The sequence below is a fragment of the Lissotriton helveticus genome, chromosome 2_2 (assembly GCF_964261635.1).
Source record: "Lissotriton helveticus chromosome 2_2, aLisHel1.1, whole genome shotgun sequence".
NCBI classification, from domain to species: Eukaryota; Metazoa; Chordata; class Amphibia; order Caudata; family Salamandridae; genus Lissotriton; species Lissotriton helveticus.
The window spans coordinates 226,490,488-226,512,906 of record NC_136060.1 but is presented as its reverse complement, the minus strand read 5'-3'; the positions used below and the strand labels follow the sequence as shown (position 1 = coordinate 226,512,906).

The window sequence follows — 22,419 nt, the reverse complement described above, 5'->3', positions numbered from 1 at the left end:
AGCAGCAGCAGCCCTGCGCCGCGAGGCGGTGTTTGTGTGCGGGAGGGGGTGTGGGTGGGAGCTCACAGACAGCACGTCAAGGTGGCAGCGAGTGGACACGAGTTCAGACAGTGACAGGACGGGGACTTCGGCTCCTCGAGGGGAATCCGAGCTGTCAACGGGTGGGGGGCCTCAGCGCTGTACAGGGGTGGAGGCTGAATCAGCGCTGCACAGGGGTGGAGGCTGAATCAGCGCTGTACAGGGGAGGAGGCTGAATCAGCGCTGTTGATGGGTCGGGGGATGAGCCCTGAAAGGGATGGAGATTGAAACTGCGATGCAGATGGATGGGGAATCGGCGTTGTAAATGCACCGAGGCTGAATCAGCGCTGCGTGAGAGCGGGGAATCAGCGTTGTAAATAGACGGAGGCTGGGAATTGATGGGAAGACGGACGAGGGTCTCGCCCGTTGCATCCATCCGTCTTGGAATGTGTTACTGTAATCAATGTTTGGTGCATAGGAGTGCTGCCCTCGCGACGGTCCCCTCCGTTCTTTGCAGCAGGCTGCATCCAGTGGTGCAGGTCTGCTGCCCTCGTGCAGGGGCTGCATTCCGTAAGCTCTGATTATTGCAGTGCCCTGCAGGCAGCTTCACCTCATGGGGGAATGTGGCAGAATTCTAAGCAATTGGCGTTGTTTAGAAAAAAAATATATAATGAGGATTTTCTATTAATTCCGTTTAACCCTCTGCCACCGGTGAGTGCACGAGCCCCGCCTCCGCCCGCGTCCTGTACTGCGGTTGTGGGCACTGAGCATGCGCGGCTTCGAGCAGCAGATGCTGCAGATATAAACCACGCGTCTGATCCTCGCGCCGACACAGTGGGGGGGAAACCGGCGGTGCCGGGGCGACAGGCGCGTGCTGAAGCGCGCGGGCCGCCCCCTGGCCAACCGCAGAGCCCCCTTTCCCTACCCCAACACGCTCCCCACTCTACACCGTATGTGCAACAGTCAGCACGCAGCTCATACACCCCCACAATGGGGTGATAAGAAAGTGAGGGGTGCAACACACATCAATCAGGTACACAACATTAGACTTCTGTGTCGACCAGTTGTTGTACATGCTGATTTCATCTTGTGAACTGAACCCCGAGCGCAGATGCACAGTCGATTTTATGGACTGATGCTCCCATGGCTGCGGGGTACCTCCCCCTTACACCACACACTAACACAACAAGACTATCAAAAGGGCAAAGTCTGCACCGTGCCCATTACCTTTTCATCGCCCTGGTGCTGCTGTGATATGCACACAGTGCTGTGCGTGGCGCCCGCAGTACCTGCTGAATTGGAATGGGGAAAGGATGCGGAAGTTATGCAGAGAGAGGAAGCCACAAGGAGATGCCTGCTCTGCGGGCAAACTTTGCATCGGCAGCACGGCCGCGAGGGAGGGGGCACTGCCTCAGGGAGGGGGCAGTAGTTCACATGGGCCATCACAAAGGTTCTTTTCCCAGACTCCTCGCACCCCCCATGAATGAACAAATAATCAACAATTCGCCTCGCCCGGGAATACTGTCCCGGGCACATTCTATTTGCGAAGCACAGATCGCTTTTTAATAAATAGTAACACATACAAAACGTTACGTTTCCACAACAAATCCCTCGCACGTAGTGCGGAGTTGTGACGTGTGCCGCAGCACTCGTGGCAGTGTGCTGCGGAGGGCACCGCACGCTGCTCTGGTTTTCATTACAACAACAGCTCAGTCAGTGAATGAAACACACCGTAGCAGCCCAGAACCTCCGGAGGAAGAAAATCAATGTTGGGAATGAAATGAAGATGAGACTGGTGTAAGACGAGTCTCCAATATATGTTTTTTCCCCTTCACTGTTCATTGAAAATTCAGAGTGTGCGGTGGGGTGAGGTGCGCTAAAAGCTGAACCTGGGAATTGGGGAAGCACTGGCGAAGCGCCGCCTGCGCCGGGGAGGGGCGCCGAGGAGCCCCCCTGCAGTATGGAGGGCTGGGGAGCCGCTGGTGTTTTCAGACTGAGCTCAGCTCTATCCCGCTCGCAGCAGCAGAGAGAGAGAGAGAGAGAGAGCGCGCAGGCTGGGAGGAGGGCTCCTGAAGTGAAACGGCTCCCCCACCCCCTGGCAGCTAGTGCAGCGCCAGCAGCAGCACAGCCAGCCTCTGCCGCGTCAGGAAGCGCACGGAGGCAGCAGAACCAGCACAGCCACTTTAGAGGAAACTTGCAGCTCGCCGGGCTCCCAGAGCGGGGGAAGGCAGTCACAGTGCCCCTCTGCCACCCCACCAGAAGCAGCTAGCTGCGCTCCTGACACAGGCGTGACATCTGTCCGGTGAGGTGTGCTGCAACCCGAGCTCTTGACACCACACGGATCTGGGGCGTCTTTACGCATCTTGGCCGTTCCCCTCGCTTGCTCTTTCTCTGCCCCTGTCGCATGCGGATGTTTACCGGATGAGTCCTTTCACGCCGGATCCTGTTGCAGCTTGCTCTTCGCTGCCGCAGGTTACATTAACCTGCAGGATAATCACCTAAGACAGCCTGTGTAGCTCCCATCTGGACTGAGTGACAGGGCTCCGGTTACCTACCTGCAGCGTGGGACAGGCTCGGGAGGAGCTGAGCTCAGAGACTGCAATATCAGCTGAGGATCGCTCACTGTACTGCAGACAGATTACTAACATGCAGTGCGAATGCAGGTAGCCGGCACAAACTGCAGGACAAACTTGGGGACGTACAGCTCCACCACGCTGGGCACAAGCACCACTTCCCCGGGCTTTTTTATTTGATCGTGATCTTTGGGGAGTGATGCACGAAGAGCCATCGCCGAGAAACATCTGAAATGTTTTTATCGTTTCCCGAGGAGGGATTTGATGGCTTTCTTCTGAGAACGGAATTGAGTCTACGAGCGGGTTTATGATCCAAGGGGGATCTGTACAGATGTGGATTTTGCTTTAATATCACTTTTTGCCAAGAAGCATTTTCAGCTGACATAGCTTTTCACGTGAGCCATTGGATGCAGGCAATCTCCCTTTTCTGCTTGCGCTCCCCCTGGCTTTTGCTACCACCTTATTGACATGCAGCAGTGAGCGGCTCGTAACCCTAGCGGAGCGCACAGGGCGACCTACGGCCCAGCTTCATTTTATTGCTCACCCCGTTGAAAAGTGCCTAGAGCCCCTGAAAGAGGGGGGCTTTTCTCCGGCGCGACTGGGTGCATCGCCGACCACAGGGCTGTCCCGTGAACTGAAACCCCGAAGAAAGCATCCGTCGCGATCCTCTTCCCCTGCCCGGAGGATGAAATAAGTTTCCAGAGGGCCGCAGAGAAGGTCAGCGGTCCCTGGTCTCCAGCCTTTTCCCCCTGAGCAGGGCCACTGGGGAAGATGCGGACTTTCGTGGGCTTCTACGCGCTGCTCCTGCGGGTCTCGCTCACCCTGGCAGCCGCCAAGCAGGTGCTGCGCTACCGGCTGGCCGAGGAGGGCCCGGCCGACGTCCGCGTGGGGAACGTGGCCTCGGACCTGGGCATCGTGACGGGCTCCGGGGAGGTGACCTTCAGCCTGGAGTCCGGCTCCGAGTACTTCAAGATCGACAACATGACGGGCGAGCTGAGCACCACGGAGCGCCGCATCGACCGCGAGAAGCTGCCGCAGTGCCAGATGATCTTCGACGAGAACGAGTGCTTCCTGGACTTCGAGGTGTCGGTCATCGGGCCGCTGCAGAGCTGGGTGGACCTCTTCGAGGGCCGGGTGGTGGTGCTGGACATCAACGACAACACGCCCACATTCCCGTCGCCCGTGCTGACCCTGACGGTGGAGGAGAGCCGCCCGGTGGGCACCCTCTACCTGCTGCCCACCGCCACCGACCGCGACTTCGGCCGCAACGGCATCGAGCGCTACGAGCTGATCCAGGAGCCCAGCGAGGGCTCCTACCTGGCCGGCCGCCGGGGGGTGTCCGAGAGCGGGGGCAAGAGGCGCATGGAGGCTGACCCCGGCCGCAGCAGCGTCTTCGAGCTGCAGGTGGCCGACACCCCCGACGGCGAGAAGCAGCCGCAGCTGATCGTCAAGGGCGCCCTGGACCGGGAGCTGCGGGACTCCTACGAGCTGACCCTGCGGGTGCGGGACGGAGGGGACCCGCCACGCTCCTCGCAGTCCATCCTGCGGGTGCTCATCACCGACGTGAACGACAACAGCCCGCGCTTCGAGCGCAGCGTCTACGAGGCCGACCTGGCGGAGAACAGCGTGCCCGGCACCCCCATCCTCCAGCTGCGTGCCACCGACTTCGACGTGGGGGTGAACGGGCAGATCGAGTATGTGTTCGGGGCTGCAACTGAGTCGGTCCGGCGCCTGCTGCGGCTTGACGAGACCTCGGGCTGGCTGAGCGTGCTGCACCGCATCGACCGGGAGGAGGTGAACCAACTGCGCTTCACGGTCACGGCCCGGGACCGGGGCCAGCCCCCCAAGAGCGACAAGGCCACTGTAGTGCTCAACATCAAGGACGAGAACGACAACGTGCCCCTCATCGACATCCGGAAGATTGGCCGCATCCCCGTCAAGGACGGCATGGCCACCGTCGCCGAGGACGTGCTGGTGGACACCCCCATTGCTCTGGTGCAGGTGTCCGACCGGGACCAGGGCGAAAACGGGGTGGTGACCTGCACCGTGGTGGGCGACGTGCCCTTCCAGCTCAAGCCCGCCAGTGAGACGGAGGGCGAGCAGAACAAGAAAAAGTACTTCCTGCACACCTCGGCGCCCCTGGACTACGAGGCCACCAAGGAGTACAATGTCATCATCGTGGCCGTGGACTCGGGCAGCCCCAGCCTGTCCAGCAACAACTCTCTCATCGTCAAAGTGGGCGACACCAACGACAACCCACCCATCTTCGGACAGGCCGTGGTGGAGGTGCCCTTTCCGGAAAATAACGTGCCCGGGGAGAGGGTGGCCACCGTGCTGGCCAGTGACGCGGACAGCGGCAAGAATGCGGAGATCGCCTACTCCCTGGACTCGTCCGTCTCCGGGGTCTTCTCAATTGACCAAGACTCGGGGGACATCACCGTCAATATCGTCCTGGACAGGGAGCAGACCGACAGGTACGAGTTTAAAGTTGTGGCCAAAGACAAAGGGGTGCCCGTGCTGCAGGGGACCGCCTCGGTGGTGGTGCAGGTGGCCGACAAGAACGACAACGAGCCCAAGTTCATGCAGGACGTGTTCACTTTCTACGTGAAGGAGAACCTGCAGCCCAACAGCGCGGTGGGGATGGTCACCGTGATGGACGCGGACAAGGGGCGCAACGCGGAAATGAGCCTCTTCATTGAGGAGGAGAGCGACATCTTCTCCATCGAGAACGACACGGGCACCATCTACTCCACCGTGTCCTTCGACCGGGAGCACCAGACCACCTATACCTTCAGAGTGAAGGCCGTGGACGGAGGGGAGCCCCCCAGGTCCGCCACCGCCACCGTGTCCCTCACAGTGATGGACGACAACGACAACGCGCCCACCATCACATTCCCCAACAACAACTCCTACACCGTGCTGCCGCCGACCAGCAACATACGCACGGTGGTGGCCACGGTCCTGGCCAGCGACAGCGACACCGGCATCAACGCCGACCTCAACTTCAGCATCGTGGGGGGGAACCCCTTCAAACTCTTCGAGATTGACTCCTCCAGCGGCGTGGTGTCCCTGGTGGGCAAGCTGGCCCAGAACCACTACGGCCTGCACCGGGTGGTGGTGCAGGTGAACGACAGCGGGCAGCCCTCGCAGAGCACCACGGCCCTGGTGCACGTGTTCGTCAACGAGAGCGTGTCCAACGCCACGGTGGTGGAGGCGCAGATCTCCCGCAGCTTGCACACCCCGCTGTCCCAGGACATAGCCGGGGACCCCAGTTACGAGACCATCAAGCAGAGACTCAGCATTGTCATCGGGGTCGTGGCCGGCATCATGACCGTCATCTTCATCATCCTCATCGTGGTCGTGGCCAGGTACTGCCGGTCCAAGAACAAGAACGGCTACGAGGCAGGCAAGAAGGACCACGAGGACTTCTTCACCCCGCAGCAGCACGACAAGTCGAAAAAGCCCAAAAAGGACAAGAAAAACAAAAAGTCCAAACAGCCTCTGTACAGCAGCATTGTGACTGTGGAAGCATCTAAACCAAACGGGCAGCGGTACGACAGCGTGAACGAGAAGCTGTCGGACAGTCCGAGCATGGGCAGGTACCGGTCCGTGAACGGCGGCCCTGGGAGCCCGGACCTCGCCAGGCACTACAAGTCCAGCTCCCCGCTGCCCACGGTCCAGCTGCACCCCCAGTCGCCCACGGCGGGCAAGAAACACCAGGCCGTGCAGGAACTGCCGCCGGCCAACACTTTTGTGGGCGCAGGAGACAATATTTCAATCGGATCAGACCACTGTTCCGAGTATAGTTGTCAAACTAATAACAAGTACAGCAAACAGGTAAGCACAGCTATCTGAATACTAACCCCAGCCCCCATCGAAATATGTTTTACTAAGATACTGATTTAACCTGTTTCATGCATTGCTAATGGTATTCTCTAACCGCAATTTTTCAGATAAAGGCACATTTAGTTGGAGACAATTGTTTTTTTTCAGTTCTGCGATATTAAAGTATGTCATATGAACCATTTAGGTTTTCTAATCTAGAGACAGCAGCATGACCTTGGAAGGTAGCTCTAAAGTGGCGGTGACTCACACCCCCACCTCTCCAAACTAGGATTGACGTTCTGTCATGTCTTGTCTTGTCAAGCACACCAACAGAGCACTACACGCAGGTAATAGCTATGCAAATCACTTGAACTGTCATTCCACAACATGGCTGCTCGCAGTATATTTTCATCATAACACGTGCTCTTTGCACACATTTCAATTAGTGAGTTTGAACAGGTAGTTGGTGTTATATTAACATATACGAAACTTTTTAAAGCACATTTAAAATTCAACTTCAGTCCTAAAAGGCACCCCGAATGCCGTGACACCTGGGTAAGAGCCACGTCCTGTAACTACGTTATTTCCGATTTCTTGGTGAGTTGTAGCAGCACAGCCTTTAAGAGTTAACCCCCCCCCCCTGCCCCAAAAGCATAAGCACATATGTTACTTTTCAATGTACCGGTTCAAGGAAAGGCAACAGACTGAGGACAATCTAGTCTGAAGTCCACAGAGATTCTTTTTTGCCTAAAAGGTGGCCATTTTGGTTAAAGTTGCCAGGTGTCCATTCCAGATAAGTTTAAAAGTATGGGCATGGAAGGTAATTGCCAAGGCCCCCCAGTTTCCACTACCTGGGTGAACTTTATCTTAAGTTTATTTCCGTATCTCAACCTTCAGTGTATCAATATTGTTTTATAATAAAGGGCTCAAATTAGTTGATATGGGTGATAACATTTAAAGTTGTTTGGAGCGGGGGCCCACAAAATATATCTTTCATGGGGTTCCCAAAGTCCTTAAGATGATACTGGTTAAGAATTGTTCGTCTCAGAAGAGTGATGCACACAGAAACCACAGTACAAGCTGTCTGCCGAGATGTGACCTCCTCCAAGACATCAGCTTGTTTCACCACTTTTTTAAACATGTATTTTTCCTTTAGTCCTACTGTCATTACACACTACTTTTTGTGTGTCTGATTCAAAACTTTCCTTAGTATTGTGAAGCACTCCAGCTCACAGATCATGTCCTTGGTGTTTATTTAACATAAGCTTGCATATCAGCGGGCCTGGATTCTAGTGCTAAAGGAGCGAGGTACCCGATCTCAGTTAGGAATGGACTTTCGAAAGTAATACTGCACTACTTTGGGTGAGTGTGTGTAGGCAAATGAATGGACGGACACTAAAGGGTCATGGTTTAGGTGACAGATGAATGGTTGGATAGATTGGGGGATGGACAGATGAATGGTTGGATAGATTGGGGGATGGATGGATGGCCAGCTGATGGTAGGACGGACCTACAGATGATAATCTGAAGACTAAATCACTGGGTTGATGGGATGGAAAGGTTAATAACTTAGTGGATATTTCATTGGAGACAAGAAAGGTAGCCAGATGGACACAAGAAAAGCAATTGTGAGCACTAAGAAGAATTGAACATTTTCTAGAAATATGAGTCTGGCACATTGATTGTGACTGTGATACAGGAAAGGATGGATTGAGGAATGAGTGGATGGATGAATCAAAGTTGAAGAGATACATAGATGTTTGGTTGGATGTGACATAGTTGATAGACAGATGTATAGATGGATCGAATGATCTTTTTCTGTGAGTGTATGAATTGGTGCCTGGTTTATATTAGGGAAGGATGGCTCATTGGATTGGTTAGTAGGCGGATGGTGAGTTAATGGATGTGCGGATGAGTTTGCTTATGAGTTGGCACATTGAAGGACAGATGGAACAGATACATAGTCAAGCAGATAGGTAGCCTAACAGACACTCAGGCATCACTGTGGCCTGAAATTCAACCACAGGTGAAGCAATCAGATTCACTCTCTAAGCTTGGGGTCACAGGGGAAGTAGTAGTTATGCTTGTCATTTAATGCAGCCCCACCCGGCTAATGAGTGGTCATGACAGATTATATTATAGGTATGGGGTATTTAACGCTTGACATTTGTAAACCCGTAGAATCTTATTCTGAGATTGATCACATTTGACATGACATCATTTATCAGTGGGATTGAGCTTTATTTCCTTGTGGCTGACAGGGCAGTTGACCTGTTTGGAGAAGTTGCCAAGGGGCGCCTTCCTCTCTGTTGCTTGGATGGTACTTGAAGTACACTTGAAGCACAATGTAGGTAAACAGACCCCTCTCTCGGAAAATGAATGTCTCAAGCTCCCTTAACATGGTGTACTTGGACTGTGGTCACAACGGTAGTCATATTGAGCAATATCCCAAATCGTGCCTTTGCTTCATACTTTATACTTCGAAGATCAGGCCTCTCGAGCCACATGTGTCTTAGTCAGCAGTCTGTCATCACGTCGTTCCAGACATCCTCATACATGTCTATTGTGACTCAAAGCTGCTACACATTTGAGTCACAGATCTTCATTCCCTAAACCGATTCATGAGAACCAAAGGTAATGGTTTTCAATATTGACAACAATTCTTGATGGGCTGTCATGTTTAATCTCTAATAGGTGCTGTGCAAACGCAGGAACTGAAGAGAGCATACATGCATACGACGATGAAATCATACCTGCACCCCCTCTCGCAAAGACAAATCTCTGTTTAGAGCTTTTTTTCCTTCTCTTTCTGCTTTTGCCATTTGTCTTCGATATAAGAGAACGCATGGTGTTTATTTCTTTTGCCTATATGGGATTATGAAACCTGAACACATGCTAGACAACCACATTACAATTAAAACTATAGACATATATAAAGTAGCTTACAATAGTTAAACGCGAAATCAAGACAGATTCCTGTTTTAAAAATCTGCACACTCTTCTGCTTGCTAATTTTCCCACAACATCTTTAATGTATGGAAAGTTGTCAAACTATACCAGCGGTCGAACAAGTAAGGTGTTCTTGGGCTAAAGACACATAAGGCTGACCTCCACCAATCCATCAATAGGAGTTCAGCCATATAATGCCCAGCCAACCACGTCTTCTATATGGAAATAATTTTTATTTGCATTCTTAATGGACCATTAAAAGCTGTCCAACCAATGAGAATGATGCTTTTGCAGGCAGCAACTACAAATAAAAGCACACCCTATAACCTGGAATTTGCCCCCTTTGGAACTAAAGGCTACAAGTGATGTGGCTTTATTTAAGAAAACACTGAAAATGTGGGTTTTTGCAGAAGCTTAAGCCTCCCTTTATCTTGTTCCATCTTTGGTGTAGCTGCTTTCGCGCTCGGACACTCCTTGGAGTAGCTGTGTGCGCTATAAAATGTTTTCACCATCATCATCAGCAGCAGTAGCTGCCGGCCCTCTTTATTCCTGGTGCAGCTTGTCTTGTTTGATTCAAATTCAACCACTATTGCTTTGTGGGGTCTCTCGTTACCCTCTTCCTCATCAATGTTGCTTTACTTTAGAACCATTGGCAAAGGGAGGACGACTCTAGTACACCGTGGCTGAAAAGACCATCCAAGGTCTATGCATTGCTGTATAACTGCACTCTCTTTCTGGGTGGTCAAATAGAGAATTGCTACTGTACCTTCACTGTAAGTGATTTTCTGAGACTTGCACACCCAGAGAGAGAACCAGAACTTTGCTTTGGTACAGAAAATACAATTCCAGTACTGACCAAGGTATGTTGGATTACACACTCTTCGGTCCAGGGGGCTGGACCCCCTTTACCCTCTGCTCTCCCTTTTTGGGTCAGAGGAGATAATGAAAATATTTTTTTGTATCTACTTACTAAGCAATAGAAGCAGTTAATTACTCGTCCGTACTTAGGGGTCCTCCCCTGCGGTGCGGGCGAGTAACACCAGCGGTGGCTAATTAAGAGCCATTAATGCCGGCAGGTACTTCTTACAATTGAGCCGTTCCATTTAAAGTTGCATCAGTATCACATTCCTGTCCCCGTTTCCTTGCTAGTATCTCCATTCTGGGCAGGTGGCATTGTAAACACTTAGGCCTATATTTGTCAATATTTCATGCAACGCAGCAAGCCATCTTGCTGTGCTGCGTGAAAGGGAGAGGGCAGGATTGAGCAGTATTCAACATTATAAGGTGCATTCCTGCTCTCTGTCTGAACTGGCGTACAAACTGCTGCCTAGCCCCAACGCAAGCAGCCTTACACCGTCGTGCAAGGATGCCTGCACTGTAGGCAGGATAGTTTTTGTTCAGGAAGGGGCACCTTTCAGCACAAAAGAAACCCTCAGAGGAATTTTCCTTTTTCTAAGTGTGCTGTAAAATGCAGCACACTTAGGAAGAGGAAACAACGAAGAGAAATAAAGATATTTATCATTGTTGCACCTCTGGTGGAGAGGCGTACAATTCTGATGCATCCCCATGTCTAACAATGTTAGTAAATCTGGGGATGTTTCGGAATCCATGGGTGGATGCATGGGAACACTCATTCTCCACCCATCGCAAGCTTCCCTGCCGCATAGTAAGACAAGGCAGTGATTTACACTATCATGCGTTACTCTAGATTTATCAAGCCTGCCAGAGCTACGCAAGGTGGACTTGCGTGGCTTGATAAATCTCATTTAGGTTTTGCATTTCCCTTGCGCGGAGCAAGGACAAGGAAACAATTTGATAAATATGGTCCTCAAAGATTAAAAAACAAATATGTGAAATTTAACTCACAAAATGCATTCTCCTGTAGCCAAATGTTAGAAATTCATTGACATCTGTTAAAGTATATTATAGAAATTCTGACATTAAAGCGATACACACAATTGAAAACATTCACATTCACATAATAACCAATGAGGGAATGGAATCCATCACCCACCACTGTCATTAATATAATCATGAACACCCATGCAAAAACATCCGAAGATCAAAATCACAATTGAAGAACACAGTGTGGGAAACAAGTCAATGTCAGCACATCGAGCACAAAAGTATTACACTACAAAAATATCATATTCAAAATATTTACTACCAAAATGCCATGAAGGTAATTTTATATAGGTTAGTATAGATTTATAATCATTAACCCAACATTTTTTTTTTTTTTTTTTTTTAGAATTTATTAAGCGCAAACAATTGCCCGCAGGCGTCTATACATCTATGTAGCTTTAGTTATTTGGATTGTCAAGGTACATGTACATGGAGTTAGGAATAGGAAGTAAATGCTTATCTATATATACTTACCTTTACAATATTTTGGTAGTTGCAACTCTGGGTATTGTGGTTTTGTGCCACAATATTCAAAACTCAACATTCTGGTACAATACCATGGGAAACAAAATAAATTCATAGAGTTTTATATGTTGAAATAGCACGTGAAACACTTTAAAACGTCTAGTATCAGATCATCAATCGTCACTCAACAAATGGTATTACCCGGTCACAAATGGCCTCCACCTCATTAGACACAGGCAACAAAAGAGTTGATAACATGTTATGGAGGAGGAGACTACACAAGCTGATGGTCTGGTCACTGATGAAGCATAAAAAAAAATAATGATGGGTTGCATGTTTTATTTAATCACAGCCACTGGCAAATGCTCTAGACCCCATGGTTATTGTTTTGTTTATGCTACTTTAGACTGGGACCTTCTGTATGCAATGTAGCTTTGGACTTGCTCCAGTAGAGATAGCCCAATCATAACTGACACATGTCCATTCTAAATGGAATAAAAGTAGCCGTATACTTGTTTAAACCTTTTTGGACTTCATCAGTTCGATGCACTTGAGTTGCAAAGTGAGCACAGGACCCTTGCCTGGTTATAACCATTGCATTTAGGGTGGTTTTTTTTAAAGAAAATTAACACTTCTTGGTGGGCAGAGACTCATGTGCATTTTTCATATGCAATCATAAATGAAAATTGGACTGTGTGCCTATTAAATTTAATGTGACGTTCGTTTTATGTTGCTTTTATGGTTGTTGACCAAAATAAAGTATTTATTTATTGATTGATTGATTGAACAAGCATAGTACAGAATAACAAAATCTACTGTAAGTGATTTGGCGATGCAGCTAGATACTTTACACTCTCTAGCTGTAAGAAATTAAATTATTAGTTGGGATGGATCATAGTCCACCACAAATTGGGATGGATGATAGTCCACCACAAGTAAGGAAGTCATTGACCTGTTAGGTCCAGTCAAACGTTTCAAAAATGTAAACCTGAGGCTCAACCCCGTGTAGCTGTGGCACAGAGCAAGCATGTTTAACATAGAGAAAATGTGTAATCTATTTACAAGTACCAAAACGGGTAAACAGAAATCCAATAAGGTAACCAGAGAGACATTTTTAAAGATTTAAGTGGAAAAAGCACCAATACAAATGAAGTGCCCAGTGTAAGTCAGTGGTCGCATAAACTGGGACCAATTCACAATTACAGGCCGACCTTGATAGAGCCCAGGTAGGATAAACCAATTGGATTGGTCTTGGTGAAAGCCTGAAAGTTAAAAAGTCCTAAAGGTTTATAAGTCCCACTTCAGAAAGGGACTTTGTAACTTTTTTGAAGAAAAACAATGGAAGTTCTTCAAAGTCAAAACTCAGACTGTGACTGTTTCTCTTTTTGAGAAGAAAAATGCTCCCAGTACTGGCTGCCACTCAAATAGTTGCTGCTCTCCTACCACTGAAGCCTAGATAACTACAGCAGGACGGCCCCGCTGGAGCTCTAGAGCACCGGAGAGTTCTCACTGATAATTTTTTAATTCCCAGTGCAGAATAGGATTTACTCTTTTTTTCAGAGGTGCAGAACCTTTGAGTTGGACAAAGCAGGAATTCAATTCAGCACTTTGGAACTGCTCGTCAGGTACTTGAACAAGCAGGTTTCCCTGAAGCTCTGGATGAAGAGTTTTAAAAAATGTCCATACTGTAGTCTAGTGCCCAAACAACCACAGTAGTACACTTCTATGGCTCCCAGAACAGCAGAGCAGGCACATAGAAGTTCTCACCGTATCAGATAAAGGCCTACAGAAGGTGCCATTTCTGGTCCCATTGCTGCGGGTCAGCTAGGAACTCTAAGGACAAGGTCTATTGCAGCTTGGTGTTTGCTTTTCGATGCACAAGAGGTCCCCAAACTGAACCTTGGAGTCCACTTCTTTATCCTGGGTACCTGTAGAAGGACTCCAACCCTACAGATCTCCTCACAGATCTGAAACAGCAGGTGCAGTCCTTCTTATGTTCTTCAACTGGTCCAGAGAGTGTTCTAAAGAGGATGGTTTGCCGTGTCACAATTATAGTTGGCAGTAGCTAGAGGGTGGGGGTGACTCATGGCAGTCCATAACCAATGCATGCCCAGCAAGCTCCTAGAAGCAACCCTACCCTATTTTCAGGAGTTGCTGTTTGCCTTAATACAAACAGGCCCAACCTGCCATTTGCCAAGGCAATGCCTAGGTGGCTAAAGTCTTCAAACACACTAATCTTGGGTGGGGTGTATATGGGCAGGTACTATGGAACTCACCAGTGTCCTCCCACATTTAACACTAAAACCCAGTTTGAAGCCATGCTGGAACCACACAAAAAACAGGAAACAGATGTCTGGTATGGCAAAAGTAGAGTCCTTCAGAAAACAGACAGGGCATTCATAAGAATTGTGTTCTGGTTCTATTTGATCCTTTACAATGGCACCAAAGTTTTACATGTTTATCAGACAGATCTGCCAGGCAGTACTTGACAAAGGGGTTCCAATATAAGGGGCAGTAGCCCCCACCCTGAAGATCCAGCCTAGCACACACGATTCTTCTCTGTCCATTCAGGCCAGCCTGCCAATCACAGTCGTCAATAGTGCAGTTCCTTGAGGAATTTTAAACCTCGTTAAGGTCACAAACCAGATTAACAGCTGTTAGTATAGATTAGCCTCCAGGAGTTCAGGAAGGGGAAAAAGTAACTTTCTAAACGTTATTTTTCCTAAGTATGTAATAAAAGTTCAACCGTACCGTTGCATTTGGCATTCATTTAATATTAAAAATAATGTCTGGATTATTTTCTAGCTGGTCCCAAACTCAATATAGCAGAGTTATAATTTTAATCTGTACTCTAGTGTTTTCATTGGACATGCACAGCCTTCTGCTCAAAACCAGTTTTAGGTGATTTATCACTGCAGAGACATGCTAGCTTTGCATTCCTACATGTACTAATTTTAAATTGCATACATTCACCCATGTGGGCTACAAGGCCTACACAGGGATGTCTTATGAATAATTAAAAGGTTGGTTTTTCCTCTGTCAAAAGGAATATTTTGACAGAGGAATTTTCTCACAGTAGAAGTAGTACTTACAAACAAAAGGCAAGCCCCTGTAAACTCCAAAATATATTTCCATTAGACTAACTACCTCCCCCGGAGTAAAGTCTCAGCTGCAGTAAAACCTTCAAAATGTGTACGGCAAAATCTCAGCTCAGCATGTATGCTATTTATAACTTCAAAAGGCAGACTTATGTTACACAGCCCTTTATTCATTAGAACAATTCCAAAACAAAATAAAAATTCAGGCCCAGATTTATTAACATTTAGCATCAGGGTTGCATCACCTTTGTGGCATAGCCTTGCTGCAAAATCAATTTTCCCATTATATTAGACCACACAAAGTCAATTTGCTTGGCTTTACGTGGTTTAGTAAATACAAATAATGCAAAGCCGCGCATAGAATCGCATTGCATTGCTATGCATCAGGTAGGTGTTAATTAGGTGGGGCATGGGCATTCCCATGCATCCAGCCATGTAATTTGATGCAAACTCCAGATTTACAAAGACTTGTAAACAGGGGTGTCACTAAGGTAGTGCGCCTAGCCATCAGAGGCATAACAAAGAGAAATGTCTTCTTTTCTCCTCATGACTTCATCTTTTCATGTGTGCTGTAGTTTGCAGCACACATGGAATATGCCTCTAACAATTGTTTTGTGCGGAAAGGTGTACCTTCTTGCACAAAAACAATCCTGTCCGTAATGTGGGCACCCTTGTGCCTTGGTGCCATCGTACCTGGCTTGGTATTAAGATGCCTGAAGTGCACCAGTGCTGGTAGGGAACAGAAGAGTGCCATATCGTAGTAGATATGGCATATGTCTGCTCTCTCCCGTTGATGCAACACAGCGAAGCAAGTTCCCTTGCTGCGTTGTGTGAAGGAATAATAAATCAGACTCCAGATGTGTCAGTAGCCTGACAATAAACTGAACTTCCCTGTGTTACAGAAAGTCCTGTCAACTACCTTACAACCATCTCCCAGCAAAAAATGACCCTAGCTCCATCCTCATTTATCCACAAAGGGCGAATTTTGCTTCTCAACATACTTCAAGAATTTAAAGCAGCCTATCTCCCACCCTAGTTGTCAGTCCTGGATATATTTAAATATGTGTTTTCTAACACTAGAATACCATCATGAATTCGCAAGCTACAAAAACACACATCAACCTTATTAAGCAGCACAAACCGTATCTACATGTCTCACTACTGCACCTATGAGATCCAAAGCACAATATTGTCAAGACTTAAGGCCATCATTTTAGCTGTACCCAGAATGTCTGTCCACTCTATAAACTAAGTCTAACTTCATTGGCACACTGTAACCTTGCTTTACCCCTCAGAGACTTTCCTATATAAATACATTGCAAAAGTTAACAGTATTAAAAAAACAATGTTCATTCTCTTAATTTCCCCCTGCTCAAACTCCCCCTTTCCTGGTCAATATATTAAGGAGTAAAGGCAGCTGGCCTCTGAATTACTGCCTGCACCCCTGAGGCTACCGTACACATGTCTAATAGGGGAAACTGTCTCACAAAGATTCACCTACACAAATCAGTTACCATTCAAACTCAAGAGTTGTAACTATTCAGTGGTTTGCAACCGCAATTGCAGTCACAAACCATTCAGACATACCTTTATGAATCACAAATATTAGGGGAACACATCTTACATGCCACTTTGTTTTTGTGATTCCGACACGTCACAAAACCGATTTCGAGACACAATGACGTTTCTGCGATGTGAATTGACTTTTTGTAGATTGTAAAAATCACTTTTACTGTTGCAGACACTGTGATGTGAATCACACACCTTTCGATCTCCGAAGGGCTTTATCTACCAGGCCCTTGATTTCCTCCCAGAACATTCTTCCAGCTGAAGCAAGATACACCCCATCCCCCCAGAATTAAAATAGATTTAAAATCACATCTCCTCTACCCAGAGGCATGTTCTCTTTGGCACGTGTCCCCTCTCAACCCACCAATTCTGCCCCAAAATATACTTCTAAGAAGCCCTCATTGACATAGGGAATATCTCTGTAATTAATTCTAAATATATAAAGTACTCAAATCTTTTGCATGGTTAATGTCATTTGTCTTCTCTGATACATTTTACATGTTCAATAAACTTTACTAGCAATCTTTTTTTATCCTAAATTGCTATCATGCACCATGCCTATGGTCAAAATACTCTCAAATAAATACATCATTAAATTTACAAATAATTTTAGTAATGCGTAATTGACTTTGCATTTTGTACCATTCTTTGCGACCACTAAACGTTAATTGAGACATCATTACACCTCAATACTTTACCTGTAATCACATGATCAATGGCCCACCACCTTCCCAGACCCATTGTGTCCCTTTTCTGCTAAAGAAATAAAGTAATACACACAGTGAATGCCGTTCCATTGGTGCTATATGGGACTTTTGTCATATTTATAAACACAACAATGCTCTTTGCCTTACTGTACCCCACATGTACTAGTTTATATATATATATATATATATATATATATATATATATATATATATATATATATATATATATATATATATATTCCACACCAGAGGTGACAAGTACAGGTCTGTGGATACTTTATGTAAGACCAGGAGGTTTGGTATATTAATTCTACCATTTTACGAAAGAAGCAGTGAAGTTCATTTCCCAATCATCTTTGATTATGCTTGATAATAAATTAGATTTAAATCCTTACAGGATAACACTTAGAGGTCGATTACAATGTCCGAAAGAGAATTCAGAGTGAATGCAGCTCTTTAAAATTGTGACCTAATGTTCTCATTCTGCAATCATCGGGGATCTAGTATCTTTGTTAACCCATTTAGTTTTACTGAACATTTCCTGTGAAAAAGTATTTTGAATACCATTGTTAGCATTGTTCTTCGCCCTAATAGCATATCTCACATGCCTGGTGATTTTTGAAAGATATTTAATTTAGAAGACTTTGAAGCAAAGGGTATATTGTGTTCCTGGATACAAAAATATAATTTAGATTCTAGCTACACTGTAATCTAACCGAAAGGAATGCATATTATGAAAGCACTGGCCAACATACAATATGGAAAGTGTGGATAAACACGTCTTGTTTGCGATTCCTTTTGAGCAAATAGCACTTCTCAGCAAATCTCATAAGTGGTACTTTTTTAGGAAGTTTTGATTTGTTTGAGATAGAAACAGATATTACTTCAAATTATGCATCAGGTGATTATTTATGTGGAAGTTCATAGTTATGCAGAAATCGAGGTGTCTGCAATATTGCTTCATTCTAGTGGCCCTGGTTAAAGGCTGTAGGAAGCAGAGCAAGAAATGATTAGTAAAGCCCTCAGTAGAAAGGCTGTCAGTCAGTCAGTCAAACATCTTTATTTCGATTGATTAAAACCATAAAAGCAATACAAAAAAGCCATGCACATACAAGAGTAAAATTGCAATTAAACAAATATACACATGATTGCAGATCCCATTTAAAAGAAGCAATTTAAAAACGTTATATAAAAAATTAGATGCAGAGGATAGATACTAAATGCCCTAGTATCACGTAAGGCGACAATTCCCAATATACTTGGCACGTTTCCCCAAGACTTGGTTGACGGAATATCAATTTTGAAGGTTATTTGACTGGGAACATTTTATTTTATTTAAGCGGGCTGCAGCGACCAAGAAACTAGCTACTCCGTATGTAACCTGCACAGAATTAAGCATTTGCAGGTGTAAAAGTGCAGGCCTCACCTGGACAAAATTTAGTTCTTTCAAAATTGGAAACAGGAATTTTTTACGGGCCACCAAATAGTGATCACACAACATCACTAGATGAAGCGTGTCCTGTGTAGAAAAGCTGTCACAAGTACAAGGTGGGGTGTTTTCTGGAATCCCCCACTTTGTATAAGCTCCAAGCACAAGATGAATAAGATTAAACCTAAACCTTAGTAAAAGGAAACGATGGTATGGTTTGGTTACAAATTTCAAATACAGTTCCATAGCTACAGAGGCTGAAAGTCGGTATATTGACCTCACCAAAGGTTTACTGAGTTCGACCTCTTCTCTCTCTACCTCCAACATATTCCGGAAATGCGACTTGACCCACCCTACATCCTCTTTCATGAGGCCCTGGGGTGAAGAATACATGTCCGGGCGCCCTAGCCTCGCGCATGCCGCTCTAACATACGCCAACCAGGGTATACTGTCCGCTTTATCCAGGGCCATGCAGTCTTTAAGTATGCGATGATTCAACGTGATCTCCTCGTTTGTCCAAGTTTTAACCCAGCATAATAGCGGGGACATTTTTAGGAGATCAGTGATGTAGCCCAAGCCCACTTCACTATGGATTGAATAAGTGGGGGATGATTTTGGAAGTGACAACAAGGCTCGTATAAAGTTGTTCTCAGCAATTTGGATACCTGGAGATGGAACATAGCCCCAAATGTCTGCCCCGTAAGAAGCGATAGCTACACATTTAGATTTATAAATACGAATCATGGCCTCCATGAGTCTCGAACCAAGTTTTTTAGAAAAATTCATGAGAGCTGTGGTAGATCTAGTAACTCCGTTTTCTTTCAGTTTCATCTGTGAGCCCCAGGTTCCTCTTTCGTCAAAAGAGACGCCTAAGTAACAAAAGAAAGGTACCCTAGAAATTAATGTTTCGTTACAGGTGAAGGTTTTGAGCTTCATGTTTTTCTTGCGTGAACCAGTTACCATGACGTGAGATTTTACAGTATTGATCTTTAAATCCAAGGCTTCCATAAAGGATCCAAAGTGATCTAGCAGCCTTTGTAGGCCCGTACCTGTACGAGCTATGAGGACAGCATCGTCGGCGTATAGGAGGACCGGCTGTAATACCATTGCAACATTCCACAAATTGTTATACTTAAATAGGGAGGGATCAAAGCTACACTTTAGAATATTATTGCAGAGAATTTATACCATCTATTCCGTCTGCAACTTCATAATCCACAATGAGCTTTCAACTTTCTAGTCTTTAATTTTTTTCAGTAACTTACATATTTCACGTTAATCAGTATGGTATATTATTGGAAAAAATATTCATGTATCATAAGTCTATATTGTTTTTTTGCTTGGACTTACTACTGACTAGAGTGTCTTATTCATACTAGTAAAACTCAATGTAGTGATCATTAGCCTAAAACATTTATACAGCAGGTAACATTATTCTTTCAATGATTAGAGTGTTATGGAATTTCAATCTTTGATTGTTGCTTGTCAATTTAAAATAAAATTACATTTTGCATTCTTAAGATCACTTGGCAGTGTCTAGGATTGATTGGACTCAATTGGAGCTGTCATCCAATTAATCTATGCTCTTCTTTTGGAGGCACATTGGATAGCACAGAAAAATATTTGGAGCGTGGCCTACCTGTCCAAGGGGCATTGTGACTGTCAGTGCGGGAGTAGGCAGGCGTGCCTCAGAGCTCCTTGAACAGGAAGGCAATGCTTCAATTATTTTTCAGGGTTATTCAGTGTGGCCTCCTGAAGAAGAGTATAGTTCAAAATAAGCCAGAACGTGATGAAATAATATGTCAGAAAATAGATTTTTCAATGCAAAATAGAATGACTAACACATTAAAAATATCAAGAATAGTAAATAATATCTTTAAAGATTCTTTAATAAAAATTGAGTTGGTCTACAACTGCAGAGGACCTGATTCACAAAGGTAAATTTACACCTCTTTTGTAAGCTTACTTTTGTTTTGGAATTCACAAAATAGCATTTTTATAGTAAACTTATGAGTGTGGAGACTCCGCAGTCGGGGAACAGAATTCCATACATAAAAAGGTAGGCATGCTGGATCTTTTTATGTGGCAGTTCTCTGCCCGACTGTGGTGTCTCTGCAGTTGTAATCTTACTAATAAAATGCTGATTTGTGAATTCCAAAACAAATGTAAACTTGCACAAATGTGTAAGCTTACCTTTGTTAATCAGGCCCTGTGTGCACAGCTCTATTAAGGAAAACACATTGGGCCCGATTCACAAAGGTAAAATGAGACATAAGTCTACTTTACAACTTTCGGTATTCACAAAGGGCATTTACTACTACTAAATGCCCTTTGTGAATACCTAAAGTTGTAAAGTTCACCTTTTGGTATTGACAAAAGGCATTTATGAGTAGTAAATGCCCTTTGTCAATACAAAAAGTCCTAAACGTAGACTTTTGTCTCAGTTATACCTTTGTGAATCCGGCCCCTTGGACTTTGGAGTAGATTGTTTAAAACCTGTGGGATAGTAGGCCTTTAGCGTCGCACATGAAAAATATTAAACATTTTAAAAGAAGATTTATATAAAATAGTTGCCCGGTGCACTTTGAGCTGCTGGCACATTCAGAGGGTGGCAGTTTAAGATGTTCTTGTTGGCGGAGCTACTGACACCTATGTAATTGGAAACATACTTTAGAGGGTCTGGCATTTCAGCCGTCTTCAGCCAGGCTTGTTTGAATCCAGTGGCAAAGTGAGCAAGGGACTCACGTCTGAGCTTACCCTGCCAACTTATGGCGAACAAAGCAGTACAAAAGGGGGTGGTGATGGACGGAGCATCTGAACCAAACACTCACACCCAGTCAACAGATCTGGGTTTAATCCATCACGTTCTTTAGCCCACTCTGCCACCCCAGTTCATACATGGCCATATGCAAATCAGTCTGACCCTGTGCCTCATGGCATTTCAGCCATCTTCAACCAGGTTTGCAAGCCTGGCTGAAGACGGCTGAAATGCCAGAAACCGGTCCTAGGAATCTTGTTTCCGATCCAGGGAAGGCATGGCTTGGCAGTTCGGGCTGGACAGTTCCCATGAGGCACAGGGTCAGACTGATTTGCATATGGCCATGTCTGAACTGGGGAGGCAGAGTGGGCTAAAGAACGGTGATGGATTAAACCCAGATCTGTTGACTGGATGTGAGTGTTTGATTGGTTCAGATGCCCCGTCCATCACCACCCCCTTTTGTACCACACAGTTTGTTTCAGCAGGCCTTTTGTCTAGGACTGACTTGACACTGTGACTATGTTAGATAGTAAATATTTTAAATATCCAGGATGTGCATTAAAAATACTCCCAGCATGTCTGGGGCATTTATTATGTGATTCCTAGAAATGGATCTACATTTTGGGATATCGAGGAACCACATAAGCAGCAACAGTTCCACCATGTGATGATGGCATGCACATGCCAAGAGAGTACTTTTTCCCTAATGTAGCTCGTATCATGCAGTGGTGGACATGTTTTAATCTGGCAGCCTGATTGCAGCCGATATGACGAAGGCGTGAACTCTAGAACAATGACGTCTTGACAACCTGACTGCCAAACTCTATGTGGTCTGCAACACACATTGTAAACTGTGTTGTCTTTAAAAGGATGCTGCGAATGTGCTAACGCGGGATTACTGGTTACTAGTTACCTTACCAAATCCCAAACTATGTCGACTGAATCGTTGGTACCTGTCATTGAGTAAAAGGTAATCTTACAATAAATCAATCAATTTAAGAACTTACACCACTCTAAATGACCACTGACCAAATTTTAAGTTTCAAAGATTTAATATAAAGTCAAAGATAACTGAAGATACAAACTTCTCAAAATGAGATTAAGAAGATAAATCGGTATCACT

The 22,419-nt window shown here is 45.8% G+C and overlaps 1 protein-coding gene across 4 annotated transcripts in view; it reads left to right on the top strand.

Moving 5' to 3' along the window:
- Window positions 1-2,048: 2,048 nt before the first annotated feature.
- Window positions 2,049-22,419, top strand: part of PCDH7 (protocadherin 7) — an 813,510-nt gene continuing 793,139 nt past the window's right edge. For 3 of the 4 annotated variants that reach the window (XM_078678363.1, XM_078678364.1, XM_078678362.1), the window contains exon 1: window positions 2,055-6,428. In XM_078678363.1, coding sequence (XP_078534489.1) covers window positions 3,363-6,428 — 3,066 coding nt within the window. In that variant the 5' untranslated portion in view covers window positions 2,055-3,362. Of the gene's footprint in view, window positions 6,429-22,419 lie in introns of all 4 variants that reach the window. The other variant, XM_078678365.1, reaches the window with a different exon arrangement.